Source organism: Cebidichthys violaceus, unplaced genomic scaffold, assembly GCF_023349555.1.
Source record: "Cebidichthys violaceus isolate CVI_PGR_0920_01 unplaced genomic scaffold, fCebVio1.0.p SCAF_20, whole genome shotgun sequence".
Lineage (NCBI taxonomy): Eukaryota > Metazoa > Chordata > Actinopteri > Perciformes > Stichaeidae > Cebidichthys > Cebidichthys violaceus.
In genome coordinates this window covers 1,437,906-1,460,025 of record NW_027176373.1, presented here as the reverse complement: position 1 = coordinate 1,460,025, position 22,120 = coordinate 1,437,906, and the positions used below count along the sequence as shown (strand labels likewise).

Below are 22,120 nucleotides of genomic sequence, written 5' to 3'. Positions count from 1 at the left end.
TTAATATGCATCTGTAAATATCACCCATTACTGATAACTGGTCAGCTAGCTTCCTGTGTGTTACATTAAAGGATACTCAGGTAATCTAATTCATTTAAAAATGAGCTAGCTATGTGGTAATCTAAAGCCGGGGTTAAGGTCAAACTTAACCGGCTAACTTTCCTATTGGGCTTTGAGTTAGAAGCACTTTGCACGTTATATATGAATTCCCTTCGGTGTTTTTACTGAGGTGTGATTCAAGCAAATATGCTCCTAAATTGTCAGCGTAATGACTGGCCTGTGGCATTATTTAGCACTGACGTGTCTCAGCTACTCGAGGACCTGGTAGAGAAACGGGTCCTCAGAGGCCTCGGTAATTCTGAAACGGACTCAAGGCAGTCTCACCTTGTGAGATCGTTCCCTGTACCCTGAGCCTCTGGCGGCAGAGCTGAGGTGTGGCATCGGCCCTACTGCTCCCCGAACAATTACACATACGGAGCACCATTCTCTCTTACACAAACATCTGTCTGCGTCTTAATAGCTTTCCGGGCACTTTCTCATGTCTCCGCTGAGACAGAAGGCCAAGGAAACCTAAGGCACGCTAATGTACATTTAGCCTCTTGAAACGACATTGCGGCTGTTGAAACTCTCCTATTTGAACACAGTTTGTTTTGATGTTTGATTTGTCATGCCTATATGCCTATGATTTGACCGAATGTTGCTTTTATCATTTTAAAGTTACTTTCAGCACTTTCACTGTGGTAGAAATTGGCACTAATGCAGACACACTTTGTCAATCGCTCGGAGAGCGAGAGGAGATGTTTTTGGACAAGCCCCATTTGTTGGCGTGCAAGCATCTCCATCAGAAGGGTTTTTAAATGGCATTTGTTTCTTCAGCACAGATTTCAGTCTGGGCAAGGTGCGATCCCTGCTTCTGTTTCCCATAAGTAGTAGTAGTCTCAGTGTAAGTATTGCTTCAGGGGATGGGAAGATGCACAGGGGAAACAGCTTTATTCTGAAAAGCAACTGTATGTACGTAACGAGCAGAAACTGTATGTTTCCAGTGAACACGGAGGTTTATTTTGAAAGGACACTATGCATGTGAAAGTGACATGCCGTCCCCGACTCATCCAAAGCTAATGCTTGAGGGGTCCTTAGAGGGTCACAGTTTGAAGCTTAGGGCCACTGGCCATACTGCTGTAATTGACGAGTTGGGAGTTGGGGTGCTGGAATGTTTCATCCATACCCAGCCATCGCAACAGTAAACACTTTTACTTTGTTAGAACTTCACTGGAGTCGTTGCCATACGAAGCATTCCCCTTGCAAATAGATGGCGAAATGTTTTCCAAGTCATACACTGATACATTAGGACGGCTGCACAATGATTTCCTCTTGATAGTTTGTCTTTTCTCCAAAGCAAAGCTGCCTAAAGCACATGATAATAGTCTCTTCCATATCTCCTCAAGCAGCAGCCACCCTCCCCTCTGAGTGGAACGTCCAGTGTGTGCAATGGAAAGTGTATTTGTGTGTGTGTGTAAGCTTATGTTTATCTCTGCACTGCCTTTGGTTCCCTTTGATTTCCCTTAAGCCTTATGTCTTTTGTCATGTTCTGGTCTTCTGAATGCTTGCTTATGGGTGTCATTTGTTTTCTCCCCCTGCCCCGCTCCCTCCCTGCCTCCTCCCCCATTTCTCCTTTATTTGCATGCTGTTCCTCCTGTTCCACACCTCCCTCCTCAACTGCCATGTCCTCTCCCTGTGTGCTCAGACACTGCGCCCAGCACTGAACCTGCAGCTCATGGTTGGTATCTCTACTTTCCTCTTTTTGTCTCTTTTTTTTTGTTTTTGTTTTTACTTGTATGCTTTCTCTGCAGCATGCTTACTTTTACTGTTGCACAGTTGACAGTTGTGCCGGGCTGCCCAGCCTGGAGATGTCAGCTGTGTGCCTGGTTTCAGTCATTTATTGATCCTGCTGATCCTGCTCTTTTGAGGCCACAGAGCACCTGTCGAGTAACAGTCAGGCTGTTCTTTTTTCGTTTTTGTTGCATTAATTGTGCCACAAAGATGTTTATGTCAATACTGTCACTGCGCATAGAGCCATACATAGCATAGAAACATTTTTTTTTTTTTTAAAGAAAAAGCTTCTCATACTCCTCGATGGAACTGTATTTGTAAAATGGTTGTACCAGCTAACCAATTACAGCGTTTCCCTGAAGGTGTCGCAGAGGAATAAAACCCACTCTGAGGCCAGAACTGATTATATCGAAAGCATGAAATGATTCTGTGTGGAGGCAAAAATAGACCTCATTTACTCGTTTTCATTAATTTGAATGAAGATGATATGCATCATTTTCTCATTTTGCCTAATTTGCATCCCTTTTTTTTCATTATTTTGTGGCAGCGGTTTCGTAATTAGTGTGAACAAATTCATGAACGTTTGGTCACAAACTTTCTATTAAGCATGGGATCAGTTTTGATCTATCAGGACATTTTAAACTGACCTTTCTTGCTATAAATGTCAAATTATAGGGGCAATGCAGCAAAAAATGGAGCTGTGGGCCCCCCACTAACCCCCCCGTTTGTGGTTATTAATCCATCCAAACATTATGTCATGCTTATCTGGGGAAAGCATGTTTATTTAGCAGGGTAGTCAAGATGTCCCTCTCTAGCAATGCCTGGATAATCTTTAAAGAAAGGCGTCCAGGAGGGATCCTGATCAGATGCCCAAACCTCCTCAGCTTGCCCCTTTTAGATGCAAAGGTAAAGTGGCTCTACTCTGGGCCTCTCTAAGGCTGAACCCAGTGACCCTACAGAGGAAGCTCAATTTGACCGATTGTATCCACGATCTCATTCTTTTGGTCACTATCCAAAGCTCACGACCATAGGTGAGGGTCGGAACGTAGATTGACTGGTAAATCGAGAGCTTTGCCTTCTGGCTCAGATTCCTCTTCACCACAACAGTCCGGTACAACGCCTGCATCACTGCCGATGCCACGCCGAACCGCCTGTCCATCTCACTTCAGACATGGAGGTACTGACTCTGATCCCGACCGCTTCACACTCAGCTGCCAACTGCCCCAATGCGCGCTGAAGGTTACAGTCTGATGAAGCACATCAACCGAACCACCGGTTGATGAATCAAATCATGTGCAATGAACAGAGATGCAATTCTGAGGTCTCCAAACACGATACTATCCTCCCCCGGCTGTGCCTTGAGATCCTGTCCGTGAAAATCACAAACACAATCGGTGAGGAGGGACAACCCTGAACAACCCTTAGGTTATTTAGTTAAACACAATTATATATTTGGAGACAAAACATACACACTGAATAAATAATCACAAACCAAGAAGAACATTTGAGGCCCAAACCCCACGGAAAATACCTATTATGCCAGGATACTTATTTGTCATAAAAAGTTGAATTTGCATGATTCCATTGTTTTGTTTCTTTCAGTTTCTTTTCAATGGATGGTCAGATTATATCAAAATGAAAGATAGAGCCAGATGGGGTCAGGGCTTGCTGAGGCATGTGAGGTGTAAACAACAAGCGTCTTACAGGATCAATAGCAGCCATCTTATCTTTTTAAATGATAAAAATGTGATGATTCACACTTACAAGGGTATCAGTGTAAATGCAAAAGTGATTGTTGCTCTTCTAATGCAATTTAAATTATAATTCTTTTTACAATTTATGGCATGAGTAATAGTGCCTCTTGTACTGAGGGTTTAACGATGAAATTAGCCTTTTAAGTCTTGAGTGCGTGAGTGAGGGATCCATTTCATTTTACAGACAATCCAATCTAAGGTGATGTTTTTAACACTATGTACCCAGTACAATTTCAATGATAATTTCATCAAATAACTATAATGGCGATGAACCCATAGTTGACCTTTCCATTGCTTATGCAAGTGTTTTCTTGCGACCTGTGGATATGCACAGATCGTGAGCGTTAAATATGCTGGGACTGTAGGTTGGAACTGTTAGTGAAGAGCACTAGTTCACAGTTCATTCCCATAGAAAGTGACAGTTACAGATCTTTCTGTTTGAAGGTGCTTCACCACCATGCTGATCGTAGTTCTTTGTGCACACGGTGTTACATTGCGATGTATAATCGGCATCACGGCTACCTATGTTGTGATAAAACAGAAATATCTCTACCAACACATTCTCCCTCCCGACGCTTGGTCAGTGTCACTAAGCTTCAAACTATGACACTCTAGCGTCAGAGACGGCGTGTCAATATGTGCTTTATACATGCATGGTGTCTCTTCAAAATAAAACTCATAGGAAGTTAGGTTTAGGCAACAAAACTACTTAGAGTTAGGAAAAGAGCGTGCTTGATAACTTATTCTTACTGTCCCATTATCATGCAATATGAGAGAGTAGATGATTTGATTCAATTTTGAAGCACCTTGTTGCATAAATGCAAAAGCAAATAAAAACACTTTTCTTATCCGGTAATGCTTAAAGACAGTAGAAGAAGAAGTTCATCATGATATCACACATGTTTCAAAAATATCTTCCAGTTTATGCATGAATGAATTGAATTAATGATGTAATCAGCATAAATTGGCATGCTTAATAAATCACACTGATGGTGTTGGGATGTGAGGCAGTTGAAGTGCCTCCTGACATGGTGTTGATTTCCTGTGTCAGACAGACACGCCTGCAGCAGTCGTGGGGGCTCTCTCCCTGTAAATGATGTTGGCAGCTTGTATTGGCCAGGCCACAGATGCTTTAGTCTCCTATTTGTGAGATTTGTTGTCAACATTTATGAGTTTTTGAATGGTTTCCCCAGATGTTATACTGTATCTCAGCGGTTCGTAATGGCTTTCCTCTCTGGTGCGGTAGTCAGAGAAAACGTGTTGTGCAACAAGGTAGGACTCACACGCCGAGAACAAAAGAGATTCAGACCGGAGTCTGGATTTTAAATGTTTTTTATTTGATACATTGCAGGGCTTCACGGATCAAATGTGCATAGAGTGCAAGAGTACAAAGGTTTCGGTCCAAGGTGAGACATGCATGATGAGTCACACTGGGGTTCTGGTGTGTTTGTAATGACTTGACCTGCTGGCAATTGGCTCCATGTGTGTTCAATTAAGCCCTAGATGATGCACCCGTAGAGAAACCCACATATAGGGTGACCGATCATGCACAGCAAAGTCCAATATGGGAGGAAAAGTTTGCACGTGTGCACATTTTCTCACTGTCCCCTAATGTATCAAATAGAAACCTTTAAAATCCTCTGCGTGTGAGTTCTCTCCTGATGCACAGCTCAACTCATTATAATTTTCTTTAATTGTAATTATGAACTTCATTGATGCATCATGAATGTATTTATAGTTTATAAACTGGAAATTTTACTAGAAATGTTGAACGAATCAAGATTGTGGATATGTCAAGGCCAGTGTTGAGTTGCATCTCAATATTTTCCACTATTCTCAACTATTAAACTTACTGATTTATCTAACTATTTGTCATATCTTAAATGCATCTCCAGATCTCTCTGTCTAAAACTACCACCCAAGATCATTGGATGATTACGAATGGTGAATGACGTCCAATGCCAATGTGCAGTGCCGATGCAGAAAGCAGTGCTCTTTATGGAGCAAGGTTTTTCCATCTTCTGTGATTGAGCTTTCCACTTGAGCATTTCACTTTTATCTGTATCTTACGATAGCCCTGAGAGGTGAGTGAGAGAAAAAAGAAGATCCATTTTCTAAGTTCTATCTCATTTTTTTTCTCTCTCTCTCCTGTGTTTATGACTTCAGAACAGAGGGAAATGTTTTGGCAGAATATTCTTTCTAAGTTCCTTAAAAGAAAGAAAACCGGTTAAAAATGAAGTTTTGGCAGGTAGAAAGTGTTTGTTGTTGTAATACTAATTTTGGCACTATTATCCTGGCGAAACCTTTTTTTTCCGCCTGTTCTTAATTTATAAACACAGGAGAGAAAACACTTTAGATCCGAATTTTATTTTCTCACCTGCCTCTCGGGGCTTCCGTAGTATCTCCTTAAGTAAATTCAAAATATATCATCAGCTATGTTAGCTGCTGTCGTCCATATAATACCAATATATCAACTAACAATGTGAAAACAATTTGATGTGAAATGTGAAAGAGCCCGCTGTTGGTGATGAACGTACAGAGAATGATCAGCATTGCTCTGCAGCTCCCCTCGGCGTTACAGAGCTGTCAAACGAGTTTCAGCTCACTGTTGCTAGTTCTAGCTGTCCAACCCACAACTTTACTCTTCAGGTTCACCGTCACGTTTCATTTTCGGCCCCGAATCAGGCAGCTGTTTTCAGTGAAAAAGCTCTGATAAACCCACTGCACACTACCTGCGCTGCTTCAAACAGCAAACATAGAGAGACTAGCTGGTGAACATGGTGGAGCATGTAGTAGCTAAAGAGACAGATATCTCCCTCGGGAGCTGTGTAGAGATCAAAAACAGAGCGAGGAGAGAGTAAATATTAGACTTACATTAACCAGGTGGCCACAAACACGACTTCAAATGAATTCTAATGCTGTTCTGTGTCTGCTGGATGTGTGAATAAATAAGTCTTTGCAAACAGGTCCGTCATATCAACTAAAATGGTGATGATAGATGCTGTGTGTTGTTTGGCCAATTAAATCCGTTATTGCAGGTTTAAGTTAATTATTAAGTGAGAAAAAGAGGTTTTGACAACCTGTCACTTGGTTGACTTTGTTTACAGTAGATGCAAAAGGTGTTAGATGTATCCTGTTTCATTAGTGTTGATTTGTTAAAAAGAAGGAGGGGAAACAGTTACAGTATCTCCCTCATACAATATTTGTAAAGGGCAAAAGAACATGGGCTTAAACCAGATGAATGGGTTTTCAAGGTGGATTGATGGAGATGGGATTTCATTAATATGCATACACGATTTGGTGAATGAACATTAGTGAAGGGTTCAGGTGTTGTATCGAATATTTAAATATAATTAACTCTCAATTATTCCACAGGGCTTATGTTGATGTGAAATCGGGCTTTCAGTAGAAATATTAGGCCGTTTCTTTTTCAGCTGACTAATCATGTTTCGACCCTTGAAATGCCAAACGGCAGACAACACACAACACAACAGAGCCTTGAAACATGTCTAAATGCAGTCCTTAAATACAAGCTCACGACGCATCGATCCCATTTTATACGTCAAGGTTAAAACCTGCTTTGTTCTGAAAATAGCAGGAGATAAAACCATAAATCCAGCTGCTCTGTAGAGGTTACCAACAATGATCTTACTGTGAGAATGAGAACAGGATGTTGACAAGACGCCTTTTACTTTAAATATATTCAAGGTCAGCAGTTAGATGTACATTTCATTCAAATACAGATACAGTGTTAGTCCCCTGTTCATTTTAACACCCACAGAGGGGCCAAATGATTTTGAGTCAATCTCTCTCTGTTCGCAAAAACAAGCTCTATGCATGCCACTGTTGGAAAACACAAGCTTGAACACTTGTTTCACTTTTAAAAAAAAAAAAAAGCTATAATATTGATATTTTCATAATAACAATGTTTAAAATGACAATGTGGCAATCTGGAAGGGGTCACTCGTCGTGGTGAACCCACAAAGAGGAGCACTGTCAGTGATTTTGGGCCTCATGAAAAGTGATTACATTTCGCCCCAACACAACACCTAATTGATGTAACCACACCTCCAGAACCCCATTGACCCTTTCAACATCTTTTTTTTTACAAGGCTACTGTTTCAATATCAAAGAATACATGTATTAATCAGAGCACACACACACACACACACACACACACACGCACACACACAAGAGCGTAGCACTCTGAATATATTTTGAGTTCATAATCAGCAGAGGGAGGCGCGTGGAAACCGCAATGAATGATCTTTACACGTCTACTCGACGTGTAAAGATGCAACTGTTTGCTAACGAGTTCAAGTATCAACTAAAAAGGTGATATGTCAGTATTCACAGCTTGATTCTGCTGCCTACGAGTGGCCAAAAAAAAATACTTTTTGCAAGTTTAAACAAGTTTAAAACAAAGAGGAGAGTCATAAATATCAATCAAGCACAGTCTGCACACACTAACACAGTCCTGAGGAGGGGTCTGATCAGGCAGTCACTGGTGTGGGTGTCCAGACCAAATACAATACAGACGTTCTTTCAGTAAGCAGTGAATCACTTTGTTATGACTTGGATTTCAAGCCCCGATTCAATGAATGTGGACAGTGATGAGTCAGTGACGGTCAATGCGAGGATAATACCATCAATAGCATCATGTCCCCGGAGGTAGACTGGGCCAGTAGGCAGACTAAGAGGAAGTTATGAAAAAATGAAGGTAAAGAATCGACTCAACATATCTGTAACAATACCTTATAGCTGTTTATTTGGGACACATTTCACAAAGGTGTGATACCATGGAAACACAGCTGCAGCGAATAATAATGATAGCAAATACGTTTGACTGAAGAAAGGTTAATAAGTTGCGTTAACAATTTTGTTTAGACTTCTGACAAACTTGCGCACCTAATCAAAATAACCATGAGTGGCTGTGGCTCTGGAGGTAATAAATCAAAGTGCTTTTATATAAATAAGCCTTTAATAATGTTACTGTGCGTAGCTAAAGTAAGTCTATGTTTACATGCAAACAAGAAACTGGGAGAATGGCAAGGAGAATGCATGTGAATACGGTTTCCTACTGTAAAGACACCCTTTACATGCAGCTGGTCAGTACAAGTAAAACCATCATTTCTTCCTGAAGGTAGGACCTAATGCAGGACTGAGTATAGGCTCATAGTGTAGTACTCTAAGTGCTGTAGTCTGAGGTTTTGTTCAAAAAAGCTGAACCTGGCAACAAACTTTTGCTGCAACACAATTCATAATCATCTGGCCATGTCCTCTGTTGGCTAATCAAATACCATAGACTGTATATAAACAGTAGACACGCCATCGCCGTTGGGTTTGTGGACTACGGTTTTGAAGCCTTGAATTCTGTATTTTGGCCGTCGCCATCTTGGTTTTTCTCCGTCGCCATCTTGGTTTTTGGAGCAAACAAAAATCTGACATCTCCCAGACCGGACAACGTCAATCACGATCACAAGCCGCGCCCTAAAGCATGCCCGACTTTATAGTCTATTTTGATCTAAATGAGACCATAATTATGTATTGTCATTTTACCTCTTCTTTACATTTAGGCTTCTTTTTGCAACCAGGAATCGCCTCCTGCTGGCCATTTGAAAGAATGCAAGTACAAGGCACTTCTCCACTGGCTTCACTTTTCCAAACCGTATAACAGCGTCGTTGTTTTCAGTCATAACACCGAGGAACTTGGTTGGACCCTGCGAGTCCCTGAATTCCCTCATTGTCAACACCATTGCTAACCGTAATAAACTTTATCCGTGATTATTTTCCACTAAATGAATTCAGAAAACTAAGTGCATTTCCTTCAGTGCTCCCTTTAAGTGTCATATAAAACTATGATGAATAATTTGGGTGTCAACAGGGCAATCTCCAAAAATCCCGGTGTATTTGAAAAATGCTAATACATGCCTAGGATCCTGTGCCCAGTGTGTGACACCAAGTCAGAGCCTGTTAGAAAAGCATCAGCGCTGACCGCCTCGCTCCCCATATCCTCGCAAATGTTGTTGCCATGGTGATGCCCCGCTTGTCATGACTAAAAGAGAGAGGAAGCCGAGACACCATTGAGCTCGAAGGCACTTCCCGAGATTGTCCATTTCCCTCTAAAATAGGCCAGGTACGGGGAAGTGGCACGGAGGGCAAGCAGGAACAAATTAAACATGCGCCTGAGCGAAGAAGAGGCTCCGAGATGAGCTGCCAGTGGACTGGAGAAGTGGGTGTTGAAACGTTGTGTTCTTATAAATTAAGCTTTTGCTCTGATGCTGAAATGAGAGAGAGAGAGAGAGAGAGAGAGAGAGAGAGAGAGAGAGAGAGAGAGAGAGAGACCCAGAAACTGGAAAACTCCGACATAATGACTGCTTTTATTATGCATGTGGATAAACACCACTGCACTTCTGGCTCTCGGAAGCTCTTGTGGTACAAAGTCATTTTCACTTGTGAGACCCACAGAGTTAAAGGCGCTCATTTGAAACCAAAAGTACAGAAAGAGTTACAGGGAACAAACAAGTTGATCACAAAGCCTTTCTCACTTACTTACTAAAGCAGTCTGTATCAGAGCAATGCAATTACCTCCTTGAACAATGTAAACCACACTTGAGCACCTGTTATGTAGGAATGTCAAGTACCCGAGGAGGATCCACACAAATTAAACAAGGTGAGGTTGGTAACTGAGACAAAATTGTTTTGAAAAAGTCCCTCAAACCATTGTGGATTGAGATTTGATTTTATGAAAAAATACTATTTAAAGTAAAACAATTCAAAATTGAGAAAAGTTTACTTCTTTTGGTGGCTTGTAAGAACATTCTCAGGACGGTTTACGCATTGAAAGATTTGTTACTATACTGAACATCAGTAACATCAATAATATTCTGCTTTAGTTGTGTTAATAGTGCACTACTTTGGCAGTGGCATAATACAGTAAATAATGCTTTCACCAACGTGAACCACCTAACTTTGCTACATTTCAAAGATAACAATGGTTCCACAAGGATTTTTCACTGTGTTTCTGAGCTCCATCGTCCACTGCTTTTGTCAGTTTTGTCCTGTTGCATTGTGGGATAAGTGGCCATCAACACCACAGTCAATAGTCATGGCTTTGCTTTGTTGGAGGATTTTCTTTTGTGTTCATGGTACCTGCGTGAGATAAATCAACTCCCTGCACCTCGTTTCTAAAAATGCACGCGGTCCGCGGGTTCAGAGCCAGCGTTTTTTGGGTGTCGAATGTTCGAGCAGCGTTTGCTCGTCTCATCTCACTTCCTTCTCCTCACTCTTAATGAAAGGGCATGCTAGTCGAAGATGTCAGTTGCTTTAGCTGATGGCTAGCTGCACTGACTAATTTCCCATCCGGAGAGGTGAGAGCGTCTGGAAAGGACACACCTGCCAACACTGCTGTCAAGCAAGCGTGTGGAAGTAGTCGGATAATTGAGCCGCGCTCAGAGATCTAATAGTGGAGAGGAATACAGCAGTATAATGGCCACTTTGCTCACAGCAGGATTGTGGCAGGTGAAGCACGGGACCTTTCTCTTTAATCCAAGGACTCAGCTGTCACATTTGGATGTCATTAAAGAGACAAGGCATTCATTAAATGACAAGGCCATACTGTGTCAAATTACCATCAGGTATTGATGTGCAACAAATGTAGTGATTGTTTCTTCAGAGTCTTGATTACTGCTGCATGGGGCAGCTAACTTGGGGAAGTATTTTGTAAAGGGGAAGTGTGTCTGTTTTGTGTTTATTTGTGCATACTCCATGTGTATCTTAATGTTCCTATACTGAGTATGGAAGCGATTGGGGAAGTTGTGTTTGAGGATTTGGCCAAATTCCAAATGCTGTCCTTTGGACTTGAAGACTGAGTCCTTGCAGACCTCAGAGACAGCAGTGCACAGGTGATCTTGGGCTGACTGGCTATCAAAGGGACAGATGGCATTGCCAACATCATTGACTGCCTGACATATTGGTAGGTTAAAGGGACACAGTGGCAGTTTCTTTTCTTTTTTTTCTGTTGACAGCCAGGGCATTAGTATGATGATTGTGTGCGTACAAAATATTTTTTTTGTTTTGAAGTTTTTGACCTTTCTACGCAGTGAACCCGATTTATGGAATTGGCATTAACAAAAGCCTCCTCTCTTTTTAGACTTTTTAGATCAAGTACACACAGATCATAATGGTGAGAGGAACCTACTCCCTCCAGTGATAAAGTAGCAGATTCTCTGATGTCGAGCGAGGATAAACATCCATAAGTCATAGTGTATAGGCCAGCGCCGACCACTGTCCGACTCCGGCTCTTCTCCATAGACTCTCATGCAGTCATGTAAATTTCTTCATTTACAGGCCAGGTTTTGTAGATGTTGAGCTGGTTAAACATTATGTTATAGTGATTTTTGTTACCAGGAGAGGTTGGAAGGAGATATGTGTTAGGTTTCTACGTTAAAAACCTGTGGCTAACATTAGCAGAGTAAGCTAGTTTAAGGGAGTGCAGTTAGTGACAGTGTGGGCTCCTTGGTAGCTTAAGGGAGTAGCAGCGGGGTGCAAAGCTTAGCAGAGGGTCAATTCAGCGGGACTCTCCCTTCTGCATTCACCAACATGTATAGAAATATAGGGTTAAAGCCAGGATGACTGACACTATTGCACTTCCTGTTTACAGTAGCCAAAGCATGATGGAAACAAATGTTAATAAGAAAAAAGACAAACAACCGGAGTGACAAAATCCAGGAAAAACTTTATTTCGGTTTTTGAACTTTATATTTTTGACAGTATCACTCTCCTATCCATTTATATTTACTTTAGTTTGTACTCTGTTGAAAACCTGTTGAGAAATACCCGACCAATATACAGTTGCATAAAACGTTTTCTTTTCATAAAGGCGCTCTCATACATGTGCAGTACCAGTAAACATGACATTTCCGAGTGACCTATTCTGAAAATATCAATATATGACATTCCATGCTGAGACTATATGCCATAAACCTGTGAATAAGAGAGTGAAAACTCAGCAAATACAGATGAGGGCTGAAAGGTTTTCTGTTCAATACACTTTTCAGCACTAGCGCAGGCGCTTTATTTCCTGGGTCCACACTGGTCCACAAATATGTGGAATGGCTAAAAGGTGTGTTTCTGAAATGGAAAGACACACACTTTTTTGAGATGTCAATGGGGTGATAACCTACTGCTGTGTCACTGCAGGAATATTGCAAAACCTTTAACTTTTTTTTCCATATTTACTGCATCATGATTTTAATAGTGGAAACCGGTCTCACCATCCTTTAGAACCGAAAAGAAGGTTTGCGGCTCATAAACGTGCTGTCATTTAGTTATGAGCAGTGTTGATCACAGCGTCGCAAAGGGGTTCTTAAAGTAACATCACCCAACACTGATTATGAGGAGTCTATTATGCAATTCTACATCAGTGCCACTATGGAATCCCTTTCTCTAGCATGTGTGTTGTGCATATGTGCACACAGAAAGAGATGTGTTGGTATTGTGAGACTGGCGTCCGGTGGCTTGAAGCCGCCTTTGGGGCTCTCTTCAAATGAGGCACATATGCTGCATTAATTAGTTTTAGAGTATGGCAGGTGACAAAGTTAAGTGAACCTCTAAGGTTACGTCTGGCTTTCACATGGTGAAACAGACAGGGCCTGTGACACGAGATCTTTTTAATTAGTCTGTACAGCAAAGGTAAACATTTTAAACAGGAGGTCAACAAGAGGCAAACATTTTTTTATGTGCCTCATTTGTGATAGTCATACATTTTCATGGTCCAAAGGTCAGCATCAGGCTTTGATTCCCTAAGTCCATCCTCCATAGAAACGTCATGCTGCATGCTTATTTCACCTGCATTTCTGGTGACTCAAATCAAAAATATTAAAATGCATCCATGCCAGTGTTTACTGTTTCCAATGTGCATGGACGATCATACTTTTTTTGTTAGATGTTCAAAATGACCTAATATTACTATATCATTAGTAATAGTGTCATGTCATTCTATTAACATCTGTATTATGTTCTAATGTCCTTGCTTTTATTAAAACCGTTTAAATCAGACCACACAAACTATCTGTCAATCATCCAGCTTTGCCACCTGCTGAAATGTTAACACCTGCAGTCTTTCACCAACTGCTGCCACATTATCTCTCACATACCCTATACAGCCCTCTTGCTAACAATGCAGCATATTATGCTGTTATCATATACATATATAGAAGAAGAAAAAACATGAAACATCACCAAAAAAAAAAAATCACATTATGTTTGTGTAATGTGTTCGTAATCTTCCCTTACCAATCATGTCTTGGGACCATGACTGTTGGTGGGCATATTACATGATAAAACATTTCTCAGATGCAATGCAGCTTGTATGTATTCATATTAAATGTATTTCTTCCTTAATAATGATGATAATTTGGTTGGCACTCTGTGCTCTAAGCAGGCAGACACAGCAGGTGGTGAGCTTCAGGCTGGCATTATTTCTCACAAGTCTTAGTTGCAAAATAGGATCCCAAGGCATGTGACCTGCATGTTCCTTGCTTTTGAATGCTCTTATTATAATTTGCATTGAGGCTCAGTGTTGTCATGACAGCAGCAAAGTCTTGCAACTTTCATCTGAGACAGTTGTACTGTTTATTTATTTATTTATTTTAGCTTCAGCTGGGCCATTGCTGGCCCGAAGAACAGCAGGGCAGAGAAAAGAACACTAAATTATAGAGTTAGGAAAGGAAACACTTTCACACATCTTCCAAAAGAATGAAAATCACATCTGAGAGGAAATTGAAATTGATTATTAATCGGCATTGCAAGAGTAGCCCCTTCTTCCCTATTTCCTTCTCAGCAAATGCTTCCTTCCGAGGCATTGGTCACTCCCTTGTGCCATTCTAAAGCTCTGGGTGTTGGCAGAAAAAGCTGGAATAAATGTTTTCCCATGATGCCAAAACCAGGGCTTTGTCATTGCAAGGATATCTGTTTAAAAAAAAATATATGAATAAACAATACCCTGAGCATTTAGTGTAAATAGGACAAACCCAGTCGTGGAGATCATCCATTGTCACTGGCTTCGCTCACTGTTAGCAGCTCGGATTCAAAGTCTGGCGAGCTGTATGTGGAAAACAGCAGATTTTCTTTTCTCTCCTTTTTTTTTTTTTTCCCTGACACCATCCATGCATGTAAACTGGCCTGCATTTCCTTTGAGGTGAGGCTTGGATTAGAGGCCGACACCCTGCACTCAGCCCTGTTAAAGGATTTTATTATCACTGCAGGTTTTTTGTCAGCGTTGTTACACCTGGCGGAGATTGTGCCACAACACTGCTCCTCAAAGACGGCCAAAATAGCATGACAAAGCCAGCATACGAGGACTAAGATAACAAAGAAAATATCCCGCTCGGCCTCCATCTTTACATAATGGCTGAAATCCAGTATTTTTTCTCTTGGCTTAACAGCCAAAATGTGTGCGACAAAGGTCAAACCTCACAGAGTCCTTTGATGTACTTTTAAATAACCACACTGTGACGGCTCAGTAAAAATGAAGACCGTGTCCACGTGGATTTGGAACAACCGCCTTTAACACACATTGCAGTTGCTCTTATTTGAGTAGATGTGATTAAACAATCATATGAAATTTCAATTATAATAGCTCTTTTGAGACTTCGCGACACTGTTTACATACATCCTTGTTTTCTCTGGTGGCGGCTCATCTTCATGTACAGTATGTGTGAGAGCACGCAAGAGGAGTTCGTCTACAGTCTAGCACTAACTATGAAATGAGCTGTGCCAAAAAAACAACAAAAAAAAAAGAAATTGTCAGAATAAATCTGCTTGTCCTTGCAGAAGAAGCGGTGTTGGAACCTTAGGCTACGTTCAGATTGCAGGCAAAAGAGGCCCGAAGCCAGTCGCAAATTCCCTCGCTTCCGCACGCACATCAACTTATAAATGAAACCGTAAACATGGAGAGGGCCTCCATGTTTACTTTATGCTCAAGCGAGCTGGGAGTGACACTGTTCTTCTTTTTCTAGTAATGCGCGTGGTGTGTCTGTGGAGCAGGGCTGCATATGCAACCGGGCAATAATTCGTAGCTAAACCGGTGAAAAATATTGAGCAGTAATTCTTAGATATTCCACAATATTGTTATTCACGTAATCATGAACGAAGGAGCAGAAAGACCGTAAAAGCACATGGCGGGCATCTTGAAACTCAATTGGGTTTAGTCTGTCTGTCTGTCGTCTTTCTTTGAGGACCTTGATTATTTTTGCTCGATCCATCTTTTTGGTGGATTTAAGAAGTTAAACCTCCTCAAGTGTTAGTTTAAAGCTAATCCTGGATCACACTTCAAATTGGAGTTTATAATTGTGGTGCAACAGAATTAAATTGAATCTAGGTTTAGACTAAAAAACTAAACTAATGTTTAAAGAAAGGTTTAAATTGATATCATATTTCTTCATCTTTAGCTAGTTTAAAGTTTGGTGCAACATGATTCAAGCTGAAATATGATTTAATAGGGTTTAAAAATGAAGCCTCAGTTTTGCTTCAACCTTAAAGTAACTTAAAGAAAACAACCTGGTTATTAAGGACTCAACGAAGTAGACTTGATAGAAACCATAGTGTCAAATTACAAAAGACTCGCATGAATCAAATGGGTTGTTTTAAAGGGCAACAACTTATCTTATTTATCTTTTGCTTAATACTCTCTGTCATTGTGTTCCCTGCGTTCAAACAGAACATATGTCTGAATCTGCAAAACATCGCAACATAATCTTTTATTTTTGGAGTCAGTGAGGTGAGCTATGAAAGGTTTCTGTGGACAGATCATCTCTGTGTACAACCTTGACCAGAGAATGTGCTGCAGTCTGTTTACCTCATGTATGTAAATGTCGCCATTGTCTCGGGCTCTTTTTCCAGGATTAGCCCCTCATTTCCTTGGCACAGTTCCTTCACCCAGGGATGTCTCCGCTGAGTACACAGATCTACACAAAGCCCCCAATGTAATTTCACTGATACTATTCTGTCTCACAACACCGGGGTACACACACACACACACACACACACACTCCTCTGTTATTGTTATCACTATGCCAAGAGCAGGGGAGGAGGCACAGGACTTGACTTAGGGAGTCAATTTAATCAATGCCTTCCATTTCCGTCACGTTGACCTTGACGACATTGTTCTCTTCGTATCGCTCAAACACAGTTTAACGTTTCCGTGATGAGTAGCGTCCTGGCATTACATGACCAATTATCAGTCATTCATTTTGACCTTATCTCTGTTAAAGTCAAAAGATTACATTTTCTAATACAAGGGAATCCTCAGATGTGTGGTGTCAGGCTGAAAATCATTCAACATGAGCACACACAAACGCCAAACCAGGCTTCTGGCCACCTTTCACATCCACAGGCATAAATCCTGGGGAGTTTTTCAGCCGATGAAATGACCGGGGCTGGAGGCAGCTCAGTGACAGCGGGATGGGAGGAGAGCGTTGGTGGGTGGACGGGGGAGGTGGGGGTGTGGGTGTGGAGGGGTTTGATAATCACGCTTGAGAGAAGAAAGGGCAGTCTGGTGGATGGAGAAAAACTCCACTGGGCTTCTTTTTTTTTTTTTTCTTCTCCAAACAGTGCCCCCATTAACAGGACTGATGTGCATCTCTGCAACAAGCTGCAAACTCATTTGGCCTTGGGAGCCATAGAGAGTCCTCAATGTGTTAGGATAAGTCACTCCTGAGACCACTAAAAGCCATTATTAGAAGGTGTTTATTGAGCTAGCCGTGGCCCAGATACGGCTTAATATCCTGAGAACAGTTATAGCCCATAATTATATTACATTTTGGATGAATACCGAACGTGATTAAATAAATGATGAATAGCTCCATCAGAAAAAAGGAAGAAAAAAAACAAGGTGCAAGGTTTCTTAAGAGATAATGCACTATTGGCTTTTTTTTTTCTGCTGGGAGTTGGAACATTTGCTTTCCTTCTCATGACTGAATTGTTTGTAGCCAAAATAGAATTCAATACATCCACTGAACTATATATATATCACATGAGGAATACCACAAAAGAAGAAATACCTGTAGTAAATTTGGCAATATAGATAGTTTCATTTCCAGCTGTGTTTTAGCTTTATAGTTAATGCAGGCCCACAAGTTTGTGCCAGAAAGTGAAAGTGAACGTTGAATACTGGTGACTTGTTATTTTCAGAAGACAATGCCTCAATGTAACTGGTAATTATAACTGTCAATTTGCGGCAAAAGAAGAAATAATTATAGAATGAAAAATGATATGAATTCATATTGAAATGAAGTGTCACTGTCCTCTTTGCTTTGTCTAATTGAATTACAGCAAAATGAATGTACAACCCCCCCCAATCCGCAGAAGTGTAGAAAAACTCATTATAAGTGGAAGTCCAACAGAATTCTATCTCTAATAACTCAAAGTTAAAGTATTTTTATTTTTTCTCTAAAGTCAACATTGTGTTTCCAACCGTATATCGTCTTTTGGTTATGTTATGTTTATTTTATTTAATATGGACATCACAGTAGCATTACAATTGCAACGTACATTTATGCACAAGGACCAGATGCACTGTGTTAACTTAATTTACAACCTGTCCACAGGAGGCTTAGTTTAAGTTAAAAAAGCAGTTTGACCAAAATAATTTGTCATATCTGCCTTGAAACCTTTTTTGTATGATCACGATTTAAAGAAATGAGTTCCTCACTGTTTTCCCCACAACAAATCTTTAATGAAACGGTTTCATGGTAAATGGACTTTTCAGTGCTTTTCTAGTCTTGCGACCACTCAAAGCACTTTACCAGTACATGTCATCATTCACATCATTCAGTCATTCACACACTGATGTCATGGGCTACCATGCAAGGCACCTGCCCATCAGGACCAATCATCATACCCGCCTCTCGAAAGCCTTCAAAACGTATACAAGTGTAATTCTGAATCGCTGAAGTATTCTTTTAATATCACACGTTATCAGGTTGGGATCCTCAAGCAAAGTGTTTTTTTTTCAGGCTTTACCAGTCACTGCAACATATCAGAAGTAATGAGGCCTTTAAATAGCAGACTTCACTCTTCAGAATCAGGGATCAGGCTAGCAAAGCCAGAACTGTCTCTTGAATCACTACGAAAGTAAAAACTTTATGACGTTGGTTTTAATCATTTCATTTTTCAACTTTATCTGACCCTTTAGCTACTGTTTTTAATGGCGCTGCTGTCTTTTTAACACAAAACCCTTTTTGACACTTTGAAAAAGACTCAATAAATCTTAGGCCAAGTCACTCTGTATGTAAGCAGTGCAGTGCGCTACCCGAGAGGCAAAAGATTTAACTGACATTTTTAAATAGGTTCAATGAATAGGTTCATTGGGACTTTAATTACATTCACTCTTTAACCGAGAGTGTTGTGGGCAATGGAAGTGGATCTTGACAAGCCAATGTGCTCTTATGACACCCCACCCGCATAGCGCCGCTGTATTCCTGATTGCTCTTCTATCTGCAGGCAGCACGAGCAGCACCAGTAAAATCACGAATGCTTAATTAGCAGATTAGGAGATCCAATTAGGAGATCTCCTCTGTCTCAAATCAGGCCTCTGTCAATATGTCTTGTGAAAATGAGATACTCCCACTTAAGGTGAGCGCTTCTCCCACTGCAAAAATGACCACTCGTGATTGACTGTTGCATGCTTTGTTTAGCCCCGTGGATACCTTGTTTGATGCCCATCCGCAATTAATCATTTATACTTCGGCACATTTCAAAGGGAGACTGAGCTGTGGGTCAGCGTTAAGATGAGTCCAGACAGAAATGAACATGGCGTGAAATTACAGAGCTGGATTCTGCAACTGCTTCTGTGTTTACATCGGTTTTATGCTATACCTTGCTTTGAAACTGATAACTTGCAACTCAGTTTTATTTGGAAAGGCCTTTATATGGATACAGGAGAGAAAGCAGCGCTGTTGCTTGTGATATGCAGTAATAATAAACACCCCCATTGTGGTTATCTATTCTTTTACATCCCTACACCCCTGGGTTATTGCCCGTAGATCCATCATAAAATCTCTCTCTGAGCAGCCTCCAACAGACAACATAACACACAGCAGCTATTTATGCTTTAAAGCTTCATCCATGTATATTCGGCCACTAGGGGGCGGAACAACTCCGAAACAAGCTCGCTGAGTCGCCGCCCTGACATACAGAATCACAGAGACTTTCCGGGATGACATATTTGTGTAGGTTAACCCAGAGGTTAGCGTCGCATTGGTTCCCTTGACAAAAAGCCAATGGAATTGTTCTATTGGATTCTGCATTATTGCAGAAATTAAGCTCTGTGGCAAACAAACATTAATAAGTATGATATTTACAAATTTTGTTCGGCAAGATAATCTTCACAAATGAACACTATTTTCATCATTTTAGAAGCGTAAATACAATATCTACAAGTGAAAAGCTAGCATTAGGCTTTTGTCAGCAACTGCCTTTCGTAAATTAGAGAGTGGGATATCTGATGATATATTTTATGTAGTCGGACAAAACGTTAAAATTCCGTTAACCACCGACTTTATTTCAGACGTCAAACAAAAAACCCTTTCAAAAACCCACTGACTTTGAGATAAGGGAACCAGAAGTGCAAAACTGCTGACTACTTTCCAGGTTTTAGGACTCATGCCTGCAGCACTCTATTACCTAATAAGCTAACTGTTTTTTCCCCACTAGCATAAGCATTGGCTATTCGTCATGGGGTCCACACACATACAAGCAAACATGCTAGCACACTATAGCCTCATAAATGCTACAAACAAAACAAATCATCTCATTTCATTTTAACAAACATTAAGCTAATCAATCACAATTCCTTACGAATTCATATGAAACGTGATTGTTCCCTTAACACAAATAAATAGTATATGACCTTAAATTGTAAATTTAACCATCTAAATTTGAGTGCAAGAATCAAAATATATTTCCCATTCGTTCCTAAGAAAGACTTCTACTTTTACCCAGGTTTACATTTTATTTCTTACAACATGTTTGCAACCAGTAATCACCAGGCACAGAGCAATGTTTTCATACCCGATGAATGAAAGTCAAACATTCACTTTCCTTTTGGCTCTGGTTTGGTCTCCGCTGACTCTTAAAAATAAACGTATCTCACTCTTTAGCTACTAGATGCTAGACTTTCTTCAGTTTGGTGACAAGTGTCTGTTGATTTGACACTCTGGGACAAGAAGGTGAAGGAACGACTGTCAAACTTGACTGAAAATCCTAGAGTCGTGATCACTCAAACAGCTGCATGGGTCTTTCAGATATATATAAATGGCACCAACCATTTTGGGACATCGGTTGTGTTTTTAGTCCCCACACACGTGTGAAAGCACTTAACTGAACACTGCAACAGAAGTGACTTTCAAGGAAAGGCAATAAATAAAATTACCTTGAATGTGCACTTCTTTGATTGCTAAAACAATGACCCATGCAATTTTGTCTCCCTATGTGAGATAATAACACAAATAAACTGTATTTCAAGAGGTGACAGTAATTGCTCATAATTGATACACACTGATATGACGTGCAAATTGCTTTATATGGGATCGTTGGCACTGAGTGCTTCCAGAAACTGACAGCACATGCTCTGTAGCTGTCATCCAGACAGTTCTTCTGGCTTATAAACAGGGCTCTTTAAAAATGGAACCCAGACAACCCTCTTTTATTTTGTGTTTGTTTGTTTGATTATGACAGAAATTGTTGGCTTTGTCATTCCGTCAAGAACTTTTCATGTTAAGCTCTAGCCCTATTCCTAGGAAGAAAAAAAAAAGGCAAAAATAGCATACCAAAAAATGATCAACAATAGCTCCTCTACCAAAAGGCTTATATGCATATTTATGGTGTCCTTTGAAAGGTACGCTAATAAAGTATATAAATCCATGTAAGTAAACTATTTATATTACCATATCCAAGTAAATAGAGAAGCAATAAAAGAAAAAAGAACATTTGTATCATCGCCTAGTATGTCATTTAAATTTCAAAGGCAATACCACCATTAAAACCAAGCTTTCATGGATAATGATGCAACTGAATGTCTTCTCCTACTCTTTACGACAACTGTGCCTGTATATTTGATGAAAATATACTAAAATACAATGTTTATGTTCCAATTTATGAATATATGCTCAGGCGGTCTCCATGTTTTGGCCAGGTTTACTGTTTTAATGATGGCTGTTTGCCGGGAGTTTTGATTCAAAACACAATTTATTTCCACATAGCCATGTTACAATTAACAGAAGTCCCCCAAAAAGCCTTTGAAATAACATTTAACAAAGGAAGAGTCCCATGCTTTACAGGCAGATATGTGGAGGATGGAAGGTCCACAGTGTACTTTACGAGATATTCCTCACGTTTGTCTCAGCGGGCTGAAGAGAACGATAACAGGCTTGTTGGTGTAATTGCTTTTGATACAGCCAACCGGTGGTCAGACAGAGCTCCCTCCAGTGCAAGTCAGTCAAACTTGATTAAGACGACTGCTGACCCCTGTTGAT

General features: G+C 40.5%; 1 protein-coding gene across 4 annotated transcripts in view; it reads left to right on the top strand.

Annotated features, from left to right (window-relative positions):
- cadm1a (cell adhesion molecule 1a) overlaps positions 1-22,120 on the top strand; it is a 357,304-nt gene that overhangs the window by 322,356 nt on the left and 12,828 nt on the right. For 2 of the 4 annotated variants that reach the window (XM_068715641.1, XM_068715639.1), the window contains one exon: positions 1,745-1,777. The exons of the other annotated variants lie outside the window; for them this stretch is intronic. In XM_068715641.1, coding sequence (XP_068571742.1) covers positions 1,745-1,777 — 33 coding nt within the window. The remainder of the gene's footprint in view (positions 1-1,744; positions 1,778-22,120) is intronic. 4 annotated transcript variants of the gene reach the window in all.